The sequence below is a fragment of the Labeo rohita genome, chromosome 5 (assembly GCF_022985175.1).
Source record: "Labeo rohita strain BAU-BD-2019 chromosome 5, IGBB_LRoh.1.0, whole genome shotgun sequence".
Classification (NCBI taxonomy): domain Eukaryota; kingdom Metazoa; phylum Chordata; class Actinopteri; order Cypriniformes; family Cyprinidae; genus Labeo; species Labeo rohita.
Genome location: NC_066873.1, coordinates 16053699 through 16071796, shown reverse-complemented (window position 1 = coordinate 16071796; position 18098 = coordinate 16053699). Strand labels below are relative to the sequence as shown.

At 34.8% G+C, this 18098-nt stretch overlaps 1 protein-coding gene across 7 annotated transcripts in view; it reads right to left on the bottom strand.

Annotated features, from left to right (window-relative positions):
• The window catches only part of mctp1a (multiple C2 domains, transmembrane 1a), a 209647-nt gene that overhangs the window by 81437 nt on the left and 110112 nt on the right, over nt 1-18098 (bottom strand). For 5 of the 7 annotated variants that reach the window (XM_051110079.1, XM_051110081.1, XM_051110083.1 and 2 more), the window contains exons 6-9: nt 17695-17733; nt 11773-11937; nt 11537-11667; nt 9037-9223 (exon numbers count right to left, since the gene is read on the bottom strand). In XM_051110079.1, the coding sequence (XP_050966036.1) occupies nt 9037-9223; nt 11537-11667; nt 11773-11937; nt 17695-17733 (522 nt within the window). The remainder of the gene's footprint in view (nt 1-9036; nt 9224-11536; nt 11668-11772; nt 11938-17694; nt 17734-18098) is intronic. The other 2 variants (XM_051110080.1, XM_051110082.1) reach the window with 1 other exon arrangement.

Below are 18098 nucleotides of genomic sequence, written 5' to 3'. Positions count from 1 at the left end.
TATCTGAAAATCTGAAATTTGAGGGTGCAAAAAAATCAAAATATTGAGAAAATCGTCTTAAAAATGGTCCAAGTAAAGTTCTTAGCAATGTATATTACTTATCAAAAATTAAGCATTGATATATTTACGGTAGTAAATTTACAAAATATCTTCATGGAACGTGATCTTAATATCCTACTGATTTTTGGCATAAAAGAAAAATCAATAATTCTGACCCATACAGTGTATTGTTGGCTATTGCTATGAATATACCAGTGCTACCTATGACTGGTTTTGTGGTCCATAGTCACAAATATGAAACAAAAATCAATTAACCAGCAAATTGTCTAAATGTGCGAGACAGAAATATTGCATTTTTCAAATCAAGTCACAGTTTAAACTTTATAAACATGTTTAAGCAGCCAAAATAAATCCTCACACATTATCTAGAACAAACACAGGTGCTGTTTCACATGAGTGGAAATGAGAAGAAAATAAATTCATAAAATAAAATAAAAACAAATAAAACACTGCTCATGTCAAACTCATGTTATATCAATTCACTTTGCGAGTGCATGTGCGTCTATACTCACATGTTCCTGCGAAATAAAATTTCTTTCCGTTTCAGGTGACTATGTGAGCAATTAAACGAAAAGAACAACAGAAAATACGAGCAGCGACGCCACTAATTTCTAAAACAGTAAATCTTCGGGAGTTGGATACACTGCACAAAGACAAGTGCATCAGCAAAGACACTTAAGCATGATTTATGAGCAAGTCAATTACGTTCATACCGATAAAAGCCTCTCATTGAGAGACCATAATACTCCATTACAGTTCCTTTGTGTGTCTTTTGTAGCATTAAAGGGGCTGACATTTAGCCATGAAACAAACTAGGCATCACACGCTAACTGTGTGGTCACAGCATGAGCAATCGCTCTCTCCCCCCTCCTTGTTTTTCTCGACATTTTATAGCGTGTACAGTTTTGTCAATCAGAAAGAATAGCCAAAACACCTATAGTAATTAAATATATGTGACCCTGGACCACAAAACCAATCATGTGGGTCAATATTTTGAAATTGATATTTATACAGCTTTCCATTGATGTATGGTTTGTTAGGATAGGACAATATTTGGCCGAGATACAACTATTTGAAAATCTGGAATCTGAGGGTGCAAAAATCAAAATATTGAGAAAATTGCCTTTAAAATTAAAAAAAGAGGCATCTGCAAACAAGTTTTTTCACCTAAAAATCTCTATATCTTAAAAATACATTACATGACACTTTGACTGTATGAAATAATTATTAAACGATATTCAATTATATAATACAAAGTGTGGCATAAGTGTTCATACTTTCTGTATATACTTTGTAAGATTTAGAAATGCACTACTTACTGGAATAAAATGATGAAAGTGTGACCCTGGACCACAAAAACAATCTTTAGAAATTGAGATTTTATACATATCTGAAAGCTGAATAAATACGCTTCCCATTAATGTATGGAATCTGAGGGTGCAAAAATCAAAATATTGAGAAATCACCTTTAAAGTTGTCCAAATGAAGTTCTTAGCAATGCATATTACTAAGCAAAAATTAGGTTTACAAAATAACTTAATGCAACATAATCTTTACTTAATATCCTAATGATATTTGGTATAAAAGAAAAAATCTATAATTTCGACCCATACAATGTATTGTTGGCTATTGTTACAAATATACCTGTGCTACTTATGGTTGGTTTTGTGGTCCAGGGTCACAAAAAAATTACAAAAGATAAATTGGAGATCAAACAGACTAAGTGTTTTTCCAGACAAAAAAATAATCGGAAACTAATATCTAATTTTTCTAAAATAAAATTACATTTCATAGCTCTAATATATCAAATTTAAAAGCTTTAAACTATTATGGTAACAAATGTCTTTAAATTAAATTAAATGTATTTTAAACGGAATAGCTGTAAAAGAGCAACTTTCCGTGTCTAATAAATGCACAGCACTGGAAAGTTGTCGATTAAATGAACTAAAATACGCCAGTACACCCCTGCCCTCCAAGTGAACCGCAGCAAAAGTTGAAGAAACTCTTGTGACATTTCCAGACGGACACTTTGAAATGCGAGTGAATGGAGCCGGACTGACAGAGATGACACAATCTCACTGGTGCGCCGTCAAAAGCACTGGAGACCTCACTTTAATTCTCTTTTTGGCAATAAGCCCTACACATACCCAGAGGAATAATTATAATTTGAATTTCTCAAAGTCGGGGGCCAGGCTGCAGACTTAATTCATTATAGACTCGGACTGGCTTTGGCTGTTACGAACGATATTATTGTCGAAAATCCTCTGATAGCAAACGAGTGGAGAGGTGATTGAAGGGGGAAATGTATTTTTCCACATACATTCAATACATGATTCCTCCGTAGATATCAAGTGCTTGTTATTTATGATTATTGCAGCCTTGAAGAAAAGTGGCCGATTTTTTTGGAGAGGGAGCTGGTGCATGGCAGAGGAATTTGAGATTTGCAAAGGGTGCTGGCTTTTCAGACCCCTCAAAAGACAGGCAAGGAGATTGAAAAGCTCAGGAGATGAGGCCTCTTTATTTTTTTAATGAAAGGCTGAAGAATATATTTTCCCACCCCCCTCGGCTTTGGGGCCGGCGAGGCAAGGCCAACTCATATGGTACGGCGAAGAAGAGAGCGGTTTAGTCCCATTACAGGAAAGGGGTAGCGCATAAACATTCGGGCACACACACACACACTCGGAGCCCCTTGTAACCCCCAACCAGACAGTAGGGACGGAAAAGGGAGAGAAGGGGAGGGGTGAGATGGCGGGGCTGTGTCTTGAGTGACAGCTTGTCACCGTGACGTCTTATTCCATCTCTGTTGTGGAGAAAATGAATGTCACCGCGCGGAGCCTTATGACTCGCTGTCATCTCGCAGGCGCTCACCTTTTATCAATGCTCTAAATAACATTTCAAGCCCACCGTCTCCAGCCGGACAATCCGGTCAGGGGACATTAAATCGGATGACTGTGAAATGTCATAATAAAAATGGAATGCTAACAGCTTCCACCCCCCTCCCTTCTTCCCTGCCTCCCTCTTTTGCTGCTCTCACACTCTTTTTCCTCCTACTTGGCGTCCTTACACACACACATTGCTGTACTTGTTCACATTTTGATTTGGAAGCGAGTGACAGGGCCAGAGAGGAACTGTGCGCCTCCACTTCAGCAGAGGTCACCCTGGCCCTGATGCCCATTAACGTCCATTACACACGAGTCGCCCGCACTCGCCCGGCTACTATTAAAATGCATAATTTCGCTCTGCTTACAACAACAGCTGTGAAGCGCAGATACAGTCCTCCTCTCAGGGAATATTGAGAAATAACGGCTTAAAGACTGAGATCCATGAGCTCCGAAAAAGATGCAATCGTATTTGAGGCTCGTCTTTTTCATTTTTTATGAATCGACACTGACTAAAAGAATGTGATTAAATGCAAATCTATGAATAGGAAAGATATAAGATCTAAAATGTTTCAGAAAGATAAAGACCCACATATATAGTTAAAGTTATTTATTAATGCACATTTATCAATATGACTTAATGAATAAATTAAATAATAGTAACAATTAGTATTATACTAATTAATTGTTCAATGTTTTTTATTAATTATTATGAATAAATAAGGTATTATTGTTGTTGTTATATTGTTCATTGTTAGTTTGACAATTATTAGCTTATGCATTTATTAAATGTACAAAAATGCATTATTATTATTATTATACTAATTCACTGTTCATTGTAAAGTCATATCAAATAATTTTTATAATTAAGAATAAATATTATCATTATTATTATTATATTGTTCATTGTTAGTTTGACAATTATTAACACACATTTATTAAATGTAAAATTTAAATGTAAAATGCATGATTATTATTATTGATATTATTATTATTACTATTATCTATAATATATTGTTCATTGTTAGTTTGACAATTGTTAGTTTATCCATTTATTACATCTAGAAAAAGGCATTATTACTATTACTATTATTATTATTATTATTATTATTATTATTAAATATTATTATTACACTAATTCATTGTTCACTATAAAGTCATGTCAGTAATTTTTATACATTTATATGAATAAATAATGTATTGTTGTTGTTATTATTATATTGTTTATTGTTAACTTGACAATTATTAGCTTATGCATTAAATGTAAAAAAATCATTATTATTTATTATTATTATTATTATTATTATTATACTAATTCACTAAAGTCAAGTCAGTAATTTTATACATTAATAAGAATAAATAATGTATTATTGTTGGTATTATTATGTTGTTTATTGTTAGTTTGACAGTTATTAACTTTTACATTTATTCGTTATTATTATTATTATTATTATTATTATTATTATTATTTTTATGTTCTGTAAATTCACGTCATTGATTCACGTCATTGTATTAATTAATATGAATAAATAATGTTTAATTATTATTATTATTATTATTATTATTATTATATATTATTATTCTAATTCATTGTTCACTGTAAATTCACATCAAAGAATATTTTTTAATAAATTAATATGAATAAATAATGTTTTATTATAATTATTATTCTATTTTTATTGTTAGTTTGACAATTACTAGCTTATGCATTTATTAAATGCAAAAAATTTATTACTTTTATTATTATTACTACTATTAAAATATTGTTATGTGTTAGCTCATCAATTACTAGTTTTATGCGAATAAATAAATAAATACATACATACATACATACATAAATGCTGTTCAAGTATTTTCCATTTTTAACTATTGCCTTATTTCTACATATACAACCTTTCTGTAAAGTCTTACCAGCTTTTATCAGTTTTATACATATTTACTGTGCACACACAGAAAAATAACTCATTTTTAAGCAGATCTGTCTACATAAATTAAAAACATACACGCGTTTTTACCCATGTCATGTTGTAATGCTTCAGAAGTAAATCAAGAGTTGGAGATTTGACATGATGTGCTGAATGACAGGTAGGCGACAACAGACGTCTTCATTCTCTGCCATTAACGCACCTAGACAAGGCTCCCGGGCCCACACAGCCTATATGCAAAGCGCTGAAAGTCATCTGATATGCCTCCTCCACTTTAATGATGTATCTGAGGCTGGTGCAATGCTGCATTAAAAGACTTAATTGCATTCAGTGCAACCCCCCCTCAACTCCCCATCCCCGGCAAGTGAGGACATCCACAGTTTAAATTGGGAGCATCTGCAGTTTCACAGCATCTCTATACCTCCGCCACCCAGCACTCACCTTCCCCCCACCCAAAACCTCCAGCTCTTAAACACTTTATTTGTTTGGAAGACGTCAGCAGCCTCCTGGCACTTTAACACTGAGCGTTGATAACTAGTTATGGCCTTTTGCACCGCGCTTCGGTTCTCCTCAGAGAGCCGATCATACGGCGATACACTCTAGCACTGGCCCTGTCTATCTTGCATTTGGCTGGACCGCCGCCTTGCCCGAGTTAATCTGTTTAAGACGTATTGTGCGGCACTAACACCGGCACTTTCTGTTATCTGCCACGCTTGATAAGGTACATCTTTATTAAATTCACTTCTGTGAACGGGTGTCAAGAAGAGAACCGGGAATATGCTAATATGAGGGACAAATTAATGTCCTTTTTCTATTTGAATCCACTGTCCCATCCTCCATTTAGCCCCCCATCTTCTCTTGAGCATATCTGTCCCTATCGGACTGCAGGCTAGGGTGCTAATGAATGCCTGGATGCAGAGTACAAGGTGGGGGAGCGGGTGGGGAACGAGGGAGCGGAACATCTATCCTTTACCACTAGAGAAAAAAAAAAGACTGGTGTTGTGCAAGGTGAAATAGCTTTTCTTTTCATTTTGCACAGCAGCCCCTCCCATCTCAGCGACCAGTACCCCATCTTTCCCCCCTTTCTTGTCAGAAGACGCAAATTTGTCCTTTCAATTCTGGTCCAACAGCTCCCCCTAGTGGACGTGGACGTGGACGTGTTAAGGTGGCGGCGAAGAGCACGACGGCGCTAACCCGTTATACGTACGGTTATGTAGGTCACCCGTCCGCCGTTTGGCCTGTGGAGTGTTTTCCACCAGTACTTAACCGAAGATCAAACACATCTCCCAGCATGACTTCCCACTTCAATTAGAGCAAACTATCGTGCACAAACCCATGTTTCGCCAAGAAGCAGGTTAGCGAAACACGCTGGGCCTGCGGAAGCAAACCTGGAGATCGTTTCAAGAGCGCGCTACCCCTGAGAGCAGCTGTGAACAAAAAGTGTCGCTTTTGTTTCAGGCCTGTCCCTCGCTATTGGCATGTAAAGAGGTGGCAGAGAGCCGCAAATAGCGGCGAACGAAGGGTTAACAGGCTAAAGACAAAGCGAGAGGCTGAGAGCATTGTGCTAGAGTGAGGACTGGAGGGCCTCGGGGCCATGATGGGCCAAAGGCCTCCGCATAGGGACACTGGGCTCCTTTCAGCCCGGGCCTTTCAAGAGCACACCCTGCCTGAAAAGAGCCTGTCACAGCCCCCCGCTACTGCTCTCCTTCACAGCTCTCTATCCCAATCAGCTCCTCTCTCCCTTTCCTCAGAGAGCGGGGAGGCCCGATCCTTCTCTCTACAGGCCTGAACCAATCTCTGGCCCCCAGAGGTTGAGCGCTTTTCAAAAGGAGGTCATATCGCTGAGGTTCTGCCAGGTCTGAGAACCCGGCGCCAACTGAGATGCAATTCAGCTCCGTCTATGCATACGAGCCACATATATGCTAAGAGAGACACTTATCAGAGCACTGCGTTTGATGATATAGGAACACAAAGTTTGGGCCGAGAGATGTGGTGTTGCTCTAAAACGCTTCCCAGATGACTCTACAGAGATGTCTATCAAAACATAGCACAAACTTGTCTTAAAGATGGTGTCAGTTTACCAAAAACATCTACACTTAGAACAACATGAGATGTTAATCATGGACTGGATTCATGAAAATCTACCTCGATTTAGAAGTCTGTATGGATGTTCCTAACTGCAGTCTGAAATATTGAAAATTCTCAAATATTATATGAAATTCACCAATAGTTTCATAAGAACATCCTATTTTTTTCTCAAGATGTCAAGTGTCATCTGATTGTATGGCAGCTCTTGATGAAGACTTGCTAAACAGCTCAACTGAAAACACCTCAACAGTTGACTTTTTGAAGTCCTGTTTATGCTACCTAAATTTTATAATTATGAAATTGAAAACAAAGACCCCACTTGAGGTTTTGTAGAGTTGTTACTGAATTTTGAATTCACCAAACAGTCATATCACGCATAATCATGGCCAATTGTTTACGTTATCGAACATTGGTGTTCGTACTCAAGCACATCTCTAACAGTAAAATATATTATATTTAGTTAGTGTTATGTTGTGATGCTTAATATTTAAAAAATGCCAATTTTTTTTTATTTTTTCCGGGATTTAAGACAGGTTGAAAGTTTTCCTACCTTAGCAGGTTATTTATTTACACACATTTTTTAGGAATTTTCAGGATTTTTTATGAACATTCTTTTTAGGAATTCAAATTTAGAACACTTTAAGAGTATAAAAAAATAACACGTCAGTATTTGACGTCAATTTGACGCTGACTTAATGTTGGATTTTGGTTACACAACCTAAAAACAACAAAATATCAACGTCAGCTGACATTGGTATTGGACATCAATTTAACGTTGACATTAAACGTTGAATTTACATTGAATTTTGGTCAGCCGATGTCGCAACCGAAATTTAACCAAATATCAGCGTCTTATGACGTTGTGTGCCTGCTGGGAAGGTGGAAAATAAGAATATAGCAGTTAAGAAGAATTTTAAGAATTATGCTTTCCTGAATCTTGCCCCTGGTTTTTGTTGAAAATAATAATAATAATAATAATAATAAAGCAAAATAAAATAATAAAGTAAAAGAAAAGAAAACAAAAAATAAAAATATAGCTGCAAGCAGCAATTACCTGGGTTCAAGTGCTTTAAGGGACTTAAGCACATGAAAAAACATTATTTAGCAAGCTTGTAACCACCTAAATCAATGATTTTAAAAAGCATTTTTGGCAAATCCAGGTAATTTACCATAGAAATATTATGGTTTTTAACAGTTATAACTGTTATAGTGCCAGCTGTGATCAGAGCTCTCTCAAACATTGCATGCTTGTTTAGAATCACCAGTCGAATGTGCTCACCAGGTTTTGTGAAGTTTTGAGTTTTCCTTTAGGCTTTACAGGATTTAGGTAAATTTGGACAGGCCCTTTTTGGACAGGCTTTTTAAACAGCCCTGTTATAGCATCCCAAAGGGTACATTTTTGATAATTATTAACCTAGAGAGTCCAGAGAATTGTACTGCAGTGTTTTTTTCCAGATTGAGCAAAAATCCTAAAACTAACAAAAGTAGGTTTTTGACATTTTCTCATCATTTAACAATCACACTGATTTCATGTTGAAAGGACAAATGGTTGCGCAGTTCTAGACATTTTTGGTGTCCCTTTGCGATGGTGCGACAGAAGTTCAACCTTTTTTGATAATTATTGATATTCGGTCTCCGCAGAATCTTTCTGCACTGGTTTGGTTCCAGTCGGGTGAAAAACACAGGACTAGTTCACAAAAGTATGTTTTTAAAAAAAATGCTAAATACCCAAAAATTTCAGCTCATGATCAAATCTGGCATGCGTCTTGCCCGCAATGAACCAAGGATTCCACTGACATAAGACACTTGAGCCTGCAACTGACGGTTTAGGAGTTATGATAAAATAAAATAAAATAAAATAAAATAAAACAAATAAAAAAGGGAGGTTCCATTGACTATTGTTTTATACTGAGCTAATGATATTTTCTATCCCTAACTCTCACTGTTTTATACTGAGCTGATGCTATTTTCCCTAATATTTTTGCATTTTCATTAAGATGCTATTTAGCATGTTTATAAAGTCATGTATCTGTCGGCTGTAGGCACACAAAAAAGTGTTTTGAATATAAGAGCTCTGTCCTTACGTATCTATGGAGAATCTCCTTCCTCTCATGGGGGTCATCCAATACGTTGACGGACAGGTCAGCGATGGAGACAGCAGCAGAGGCTGTGAGTGTGACCAGCAGTACCAGTGTACCCTCACCCTCCTCCAGAGGCAGATCCAGTCTGTGTGTGCACTCCTTTGAGAGAACAGAGAGGTCCACCTGGCACCTGACACACACACACACAACACCATCATCATTACACAAACACATGCTATTATACAGGATTTCATGTGTATGACAAAACAAGTTCACCCAAAAATGAAAATTCTGTCATTAATTACTCACCCTCATGTCGCTCCAAACCCATAAGACCTTCTTTCATCTTCGGGAACACAAATTAGGATATTTTAATCTGAGACCTTTCTGACCCTCCATACACAGCAAGGGTCCAAGGTCAAGAAAGGTACCAAGAACATCAACAAAATAGTCAATGTGACATTAGTGGTTCAACTGTAATTTTATAAGGCTACGAGAATACTTTTTGTGTGCAAAAAAACAAAAATAACCTTATTTAACAATTCTTCTGGACTTTTTTTGTCAGTGTTCTTGGTACCTTTCTGGGCCTTGACCGTGGTAGTACCCTTGCTGTCTACGGAGGGTCAGAAAGCTCTCGGATTTAATCAAAAATATCTTAATTTGCGTTTTGAAGATGAACAAAAGCCTTACAGGTTTAAATCGACATGAGGGTAAGTAATTAATGACAGAATTTTTTTTTTTTTTTTTGGGTGAACTATCCATTTAACTGTGGACAATTAAAATTTTGAAAAAAAAAAAAAAATGTCATACACAAATGTCATTTCCACCACAACTCAAAATCTCAATTTTGTGATGGAAATAACATTAATAGGCAATACATTTCTCTTATAAAATGCCCACCTCCTTCTCTGAGCTGAGGCTGATTTTATTGCTAGCATGTATCATAAATACACAATTAAGTTATTTTTAAACGTTTAGCATAATTTGACAAAATGACACTTTGATTGGAAATCACACATCTCTTATTTGATCTTAAGCTCCTCGCTGACCCACACCTACTTGGTAAACAAGTATACTAACTTTTAAAAAACTTGGTTGTGTTAAAAATGTCAGCACAACAAACACAAACACTCTGTAAATGTGAAGTTTAATGGTGATAATTACACCAAAATGTGTAGTGGACATGACAGGTGTTTTGGTCGAGGAAGCAGCTGGTTGTCAAAACACAGCTTTCCTCATAAATATTAATTATCATTTATTAAATTAGTTTGTTTAAATATTTTAAAATGACTTTTTGCAGTCTTGATAAAAGATCTGCATCATGTATTGATTCTGAGAGGTTTGTAGTTAATGATCTGCTCCTTTTCAAGTCAAAACCGGAATGTAAACTATTATGAATTAAGACAAAAAAAGGATAGAAAAGAAAAAGTAAACGGTACATTAACGTTCAAAAGATCGGGGTCAATAAGATCACTGATTGACTGAAAGAAAGAAAGAAAGAAAGAAAGAAAGAAAGAAAGAAATGAATTAATACTCTTACTCTGCAAAGATTCTAGAAATTGGGCTAAATTAAAATTAAATTATCTCAAATAAGCAATGTTCTTTTCAACTCTTCAAAAAGTCAGAAGTAACTGATCACTTTTTTCAACTTTTTTCAACCCCAACACTAGTAACAACAAAGAAGAAAGAGAAAAAGCGCATGAGGCAGAAAGAAACCACAAGAGGGTAAACAGCTGAATAATTGCACTAGAATACAGTTTGTTCCCAGCAAATCCTTCATAAATATTCCTCTGCATGTTCCAACTGTGACAGTGTGTTCTTCTCTACAGGAACATCATGCAGGTACTGAAAGCTTCAATTGATCCTGAATGGAGTAACTAATGTGAACATCAGTGCTGGGGCAGGCTGGACAACTCACGGTCAGAAGAGGAGTCAAATAGATGAGCATTTAACGGAGGGAAATAGCCAATTACAAGAATGCCACCCAACTGATTCTGACATGCCACCTCTATGAACAGGAGGACTAGTGTAGGGGACAGACAGGAAACTAAGTAAACTCCACCGCCTCATTCCCACATTGCACAGCCATTAACTCTTCTGTCAATCACTCCTAATGGGGTTTTGTCAGAGGCTGCGATTCTCAAACTTTCTTTCTCCCTCTCTCACACACACAGGAGCTGTCTATGAGAGGAGAGTTTGAAGCATGAATTGCTTTGGCTGCAACATACCGTACAGCAAACCTGTTATTTAATATTATTATGATTTTGACTGGTCAATCACAGCATTATGCAGGCAACTGCAAGGTTAGAAAGCTCTCGGATTTCATCAAAAATATCTTAATTTGTGTTCTGAAGATGACAAAGGTCTTATGGGTTTGAAACAACATGTGGGTGAGTAATTAATGACAGAATTTTCATTTTTGGGTAAACTACCCCTAATCAGATCACAGCATGAGAGTAACTCCATATACGCACACACAATAAAAGTCAAGTGCGAAACCAACCTGCCCATAAAGTCATCTTTCTTCCCTGCATCTTTGTCCCAGATGGTGATGTCAATGAAACCACCCTGTTCATCATACAGGTGAAAGTCAAACTGCTCTCTCCACTGGGGGTTTAGTGTTTTTGGTATTGTCTGCCCAGAAGGAAAGAAGTACAGTCGATCAGAATTTACCTTACTTGAAAGAAATAGTCCCAAATGAACAACAAGAAACTTGAATACAGCACATGTAGACCATACCTTACTTTTGTACTTTTGATGTCCCATTCTGAATTTGACATAAGGGTCACTAAGGCCATTGGCGTCCATAGGTTGGAGGTCACGGGCCTCGATGAGACTGATGCTAACGATGCCTCTCCACAGCTGAGCCTTCCTGTGAACGTCTGATAACCTCAGACTCTGATGCTGCAATGTGACACAAACACACATGCATACACACACACACACACATCAGAGGCAAGATACAATCCAATGTGAAGAGAAAGTCAGTGAAATTAAAGTGCACCTATTATGCCATTTCAAATATTGCCTTTCATGTAGTATGTAATGTAGCTGTATGTGAATGAAAATGATCTGCAAAGTAGTAAATCTGAAAGTGCACGATAAATAAAGTTATGTCATTTTACTGACAACTGCTTCTCTAATCTCAGGGAGTCTATAAAACGCTTGCTTGTTTATTTAGACTAGCTGGCTCCACTGAATCATAACCTGTAACTATGATAAATAATAGATGTTTCTATTTTCTATCCAGCACTCAAAATTAGGAAGTATGACAATGGGCGTATCGTTTCTGACAGACTGAGCCATCTGACCAATCAGAGTAGAGTAGGCTCATGAAAAGGAGGGGTTTTGAGAGACTGAATCTTTGAAGTGCTTTGAACGAATCATTTGAGAATCGCTGTAAAATGAGATGATATTAAATGCACATTCTGAGAAAATGAAAGCGTTTTTTTGGCCTTGCATGCATGTAAACCTGTAGGAGACTCTTGAAACAATATTAGAAACCTTAAAAATTACATAATAGGTGCACTTTAAAGCTGAACGGCAGACAATGTGATGCGAAAACGGTGCAGTAATAAGTTGCAGCGACATGGAAGACACATATTTTAGGGACACGGTATGTAAGGACAACATACACACAGACAATGCACAGCACTGCAAAGACAGAGACAAACACAGACAACAGTGTGTCAATGGTATCTTTTCATGAGTAAAATGTGAACAAACACTACTGTGCAAAATTTGGGGGTTGGCAAGATTTTTAAATGTTTCTGAAAGATGTCTCTGCTGGATTTATTTGAGCAAAAATACCATAACAAAAGTAAAATTTTAAAATATTACTACAATTAAAAACACTTTATTTTTACTTTAACATATATTAAAATGTATTTTATTCATGTGATAGCAAAGCTGAATTTTGAGCAGCCGTTTCTCCAGTCTTCAGTGTCACATGACCCTTCACAAATCATTCTAATATACTATTCTATACTATTCTAATATAGATTTTCTTACTGTTAAATTCAAAAGTTTACAACTTAATACGATGTTGTTACCTGAATGATCCATAGCTGTATTTTTTTGTTTGTTTGTTTGTTTAGTGATAGTTGTTTATGAGTCCCTTGTTTGTCCTGAACAGTTAAACTGCTGCTGTTCTTCAGGAAAATCCTTCAGGTCCCACAATTTCTTTGGTTTTTCAGCATTTTAGTGTATTTGAACTCTTTCCAACAATGATTGTATGATTTTGTGATCCATCTTTTCACACTGAGGACAACTAAGGTATTCATGTGCAACTCTTACAGAAGGTTCAAATGCTCACTGATGCTCCAGAAAGAAAAATATGCATTAAGGGGGTGTAAACTTTCGAACAAAATGACGATGTGTACATTGTTCTTATTTTGCCTAATATCATATTTTTTTCATTTAGTACTGCCTTTCAGAGCCTACAGAAGATACTTACATGTTACCTAGAAGACAAAAAAAGTAAAATTTATCCTGATCTTCAAATTCAAAAACCTTTCACCCCCGGCTCTTAATGCATTGCGTTTTTCCTTCTGGAGCATCAGTGAGTGTTTGAACCTTCTGTAATAGTTGCATATGAAAAAAATCAGCTTTGGATCATTCAGGTAACAACACAGTATTAAGAATCATAAGTGTACATAAGTGTATGTAAACTTTTGAACGGGATCATTTTTAATAATTCAACTATTATTTTCTCTAGTGGACTATATGTAAATATCTTTTATGTGAAATATCTTATTCAGGTCAGAACTAAATAAAAAATAACATGCATTTTGTATGATCCCTACTATTTTGGCAAAATAATTAACATATTGCAGATTTTGAGGCAGTTTTTGAGATTCGCCCAATGACTCCAAAGCCTACAAACAAGGTCTGTTAGCTTCAACTTAGCAAGACATTTGCCAAACAAACTATTTTAACAAGATACCTCAATGCTTAATTTGGAGTCCTCATTAATGCATTTCATTAAACTCAGAGCAAACCTGTTCTGAAAAAACACACCGCTTTGATGTTAAAAGCAGGCAGCTAATGGCATTCTCTACAGATATTAGTGTGATACTCTGACTGTACACAACCACTATAAAATTACTATTTTTGTGTGAGGGTTAACGTGAGCATTCAGAGCTCTAATGTGATCTTTGGCCATGATGCTGACCAAAAACAAGCAGCTTGTTTTGTTTTGCTGTTGACTAACTGTAACTAAAAAGGCTGCATTTCCTGAAGAAAGTATAAAAGCATGAAGTAGATTCAGAAAGTAGAACTGGATGCAGGTATAATTTTGGCTAACAGCTGTGTTAGCATTAATTTTGTTTTTACATGCACTTCAAGGTGAAGTTTTCTTTATATTCATATATCACAGCAGAAGTCTTAATTTAGGAGATGTATCAATTACAAATCCCGCTCGATTTGCATCTACAGAGCGCATCGTTTACAGTATTTTAGAAATGAAAGAGATATAGGGAATATAAATAGAAGAAACACCCAAGTGTGCACGGCGAGCGGTGTGAAAGTAGTTATCACAGCGCTGTTACAGTATTCCCGAGACCCAGCCAACATGGCCCACTTTGGAGCTTCAAAGGCTTGGGTGGGGTAAGCCTTTCAGCAGGACGTCCTTATCCACATGCTGGAGAGCCACTTTCATGTTTCTGGGCCTCTCTGAAAGTTGGGCTCCAATATTAGCCAAAACAAAACAGGAGTTACTTGACCTCTGCTGGGAACATGCAGCCGAGAGCTGTGCATTTTGTTCTCTTGAGTAGCGCAAATCAATGCAACTGGGTTGTGTGTCAGAAATGTCTTAAACTGGGACTCCACTTGAAGACCACAAATTACCACTGAAACTAGGACTTTCACTTAGCAGACAACAGAAAGGTCTTCTGTACAAATGCATGCATGGACCAGATACAAAAAGAGTAGTACATTATTCCCATCCCAGACCAACATGCCACTTTCATACATAACAATCCATTCATAATACAAGGAAGAAGAAAATAAATTAATAAATAAACTATAACAGACTTCAGTTTACACATAAATAGTGAGGTTGATGAGAAACAGCTTAACATTTAAAAAAACAATGTCTCAAACAAAAATCAATAGAGATAGTAGATTATTAGGCTACCTGCTCTTTTAAGAATTCTTCAAAATATTTACTACTCAAATATTTAAGTGTTATTTTAGTATTACTTATATACTATTATAGTTTTTACTGTTCATTATTTGAATGAATTTCAATGAGTTTCATTTTAATTCAATATTTTGCTTTTTTTTTTTAAACATTACTTTTTTTTTTTTTTGTTTTATTTTATGTTTATTTCCGTTTTAGTTCAGTTTAATTTTATTTATTTCCAGGTAGTAATTTAAGTGCTTAAACTTAAATTTGTTTGAGTTACTTTTTAAAGTTTTTGATCTAATGTTTATATTTAATTTTTTAAGCTTTATTTCAATTAACAAAAAAATGTGTTTCATAGTTTTTGTTTTAGTTAATGATAATAATAATAATAATGATATATAACAAATATGTTATACAAAAATAATTTGAAAATAAACTGCAACATTTTTTTTTAAATAACAAAAACAAAATTAAATAAAAAATATACAACAAATATACCAAAAAAAAAAAAAAAAAAAAAAAAAAAAAAAAAAACACAGAAATATACTGCAATAACAAGAAATAAAATAAAGTAAAATAAAATAAAATAAAATAAAATAAAGTAAAATAAGTTAGACATTAAAACAATCCATTCACACAAGGAAAAAGAAAACATACAAATAAATAAAAAAAACTATAACAGAATTTTAACTTGATGAGGTTGATGAGGAACAGCTTAACATTTAAAAAAAAGTCTCAAACAAAAATCAAGAGATATTATATTAATACGCTACCTGCTCTTTTAAGATTACTTTGAAATATTTACTTCTCAAATATTCAAGTGTTGTTTTAGTATTACCATACTATTATAGTTTTTACTATTATTTAAAAATTGTTTTAATTATTTTTATATTTTCAGTTGCATTTTAATTTCACATTTTGTTTTGTGTGCTTTTCTTATTTCGTTATTTTTTTAAATATTATTTTTTAGTTTTAATTTATGCTCATTTCTTGTTTTAGTTCAACTTTATTTTATTTATTTCCAGGTAATAATTTAAATGTTTTAAACTAAAATTATTTTAGTTAGTTGCCAAGTTTTTGACCTAATCTTTATATTTTATTTAAGCTTTATTTCAAATAACAAAAATGTATTTCACAGTTTTTGTTTTAGTTAATGATAACTCTAAAATATAACAAATATGTTATACAAAAATATTAAAGCAAAAAAACAACATTATCAAATGGATGGATAAAGCATCGAGATTAACAAATTTGTTAAATAATAAAAAAATAAATAAAAAGTAAGATATTGTGCATAGACCCACCACAAAACTATACTACTATACCAATAAAAAAAAAAAAAAAAAATAAATAAAAAAATAAAATAAAATAATAAATTAACATAAAATAAAATAAAATGAGGCATTAAAACACTTAATTTAGAACACAAGTAAAAATTATACAAATAAATAAATAAAAAAAACTATAACAGAAATTCAACTTCTAGATGAATAATGAGGTTGAGGAACAGCTTAACTTTTACAACAATGTCTTAAATAAAAATCAGTAAAGATATTAGATTAATACGCTACCTGCTCTGTTAAGAATTTAGGTGTTGTTTTAATATTACTTATATACTATTATAGTTTTTACTATGATCTAAAAATAGTTTGAATTATTTTTAAATATTACTTTTTAGTTTTAATTCATGTTTATTTCAGTTTTAGTTTAGTTTGATTTATTTCCAGGTAGTAATTTAAATGCTTCAATTTAAATTTATTTTAGTTACTTTTAGTTTTTGATCTAATGTTTATAATTCTGATACAGTATATAACAAATATGTTATACCAAAATATCACATTCAAAAACAAACATTATCAAATGGATGGATAAAGCACCGAAATAAACAGCAACAAATGTGTTAAATAATAATAAACAAAAAATAATAAAAAAGATATTGTGTGCAGACCCACCACAAAAATATACTACAATACCAAGAAATAAATAAGGCATTAAATCAGGCATAAGAAATCACGGTAAGAACAGAGGTTTGTGTACACGTAGCTTAACATATCAAAAATCACCAGCTTATACAAGTAGTTGCTCGAATCACGTCCTGTTTGAATACAACAATAAAGTGCAAAACCTCCTCACTGAACACTGTAGCACATGCACCGTGCAGTCGATGCAATATGAAGATGACGAGAACAGAGTATGCTTTATTTTCTCAGTCAGTTGCTGCAATACACAAAGGAAACCCTGCCAGCCCTGAATTTGTATCTGAAACTGATTTTCACTGCTAATATCAGCCTTAAAGGCAGAATTGGAGCCCAAAGGTGCACTTTCTTATCTGTACACTAGATGGCAGCATTTCTTACCCTGTATATTGCAGCACATTGAAAATAAAGCCAGCAAAAGCCGATTTTACAACTGAAACAAAAAAAGGTAAGTAAGGGTAAACAAAAGGAAAAGGGCTGGGGATCACGGCCCCCCTCAGTCTGAGCAGAGATTTGCGGAAGGCAGGGATCATTGCAGGTGGGACATGCTGTTATTACCTTACTGGATCGTTTCCAGCTCCTTCTCATAAGCATGGTCTGTGAATGAGACAAAGCGTTATAAAGCCACCCCTTGCCCTCTCTAACAGGGTGTTAGAGGTGAACCTGACATCCTGTCTGGATACTGTTCAGAAGAGTCAAGGGGTCATAAGGAGGCAGCCCGGGGAAGCTATGGTTGGGGGGCAGCCATTATAAGCTAATAAAACTATTAAATCACACACAAACAAACAAAACAAAATGTGGTCATTCAATGCTTTGTTAGTTCACCCACACAAAATACACACAGATGCACTCACACATCTATAGATGTGTTATAAGTGACTGGATCACACAGCAAATATTGTTTAAGGCTAGTGCAAACTAGTGCAAGAAGAGCATATGTATTTATTTGTATTTTAATTGTA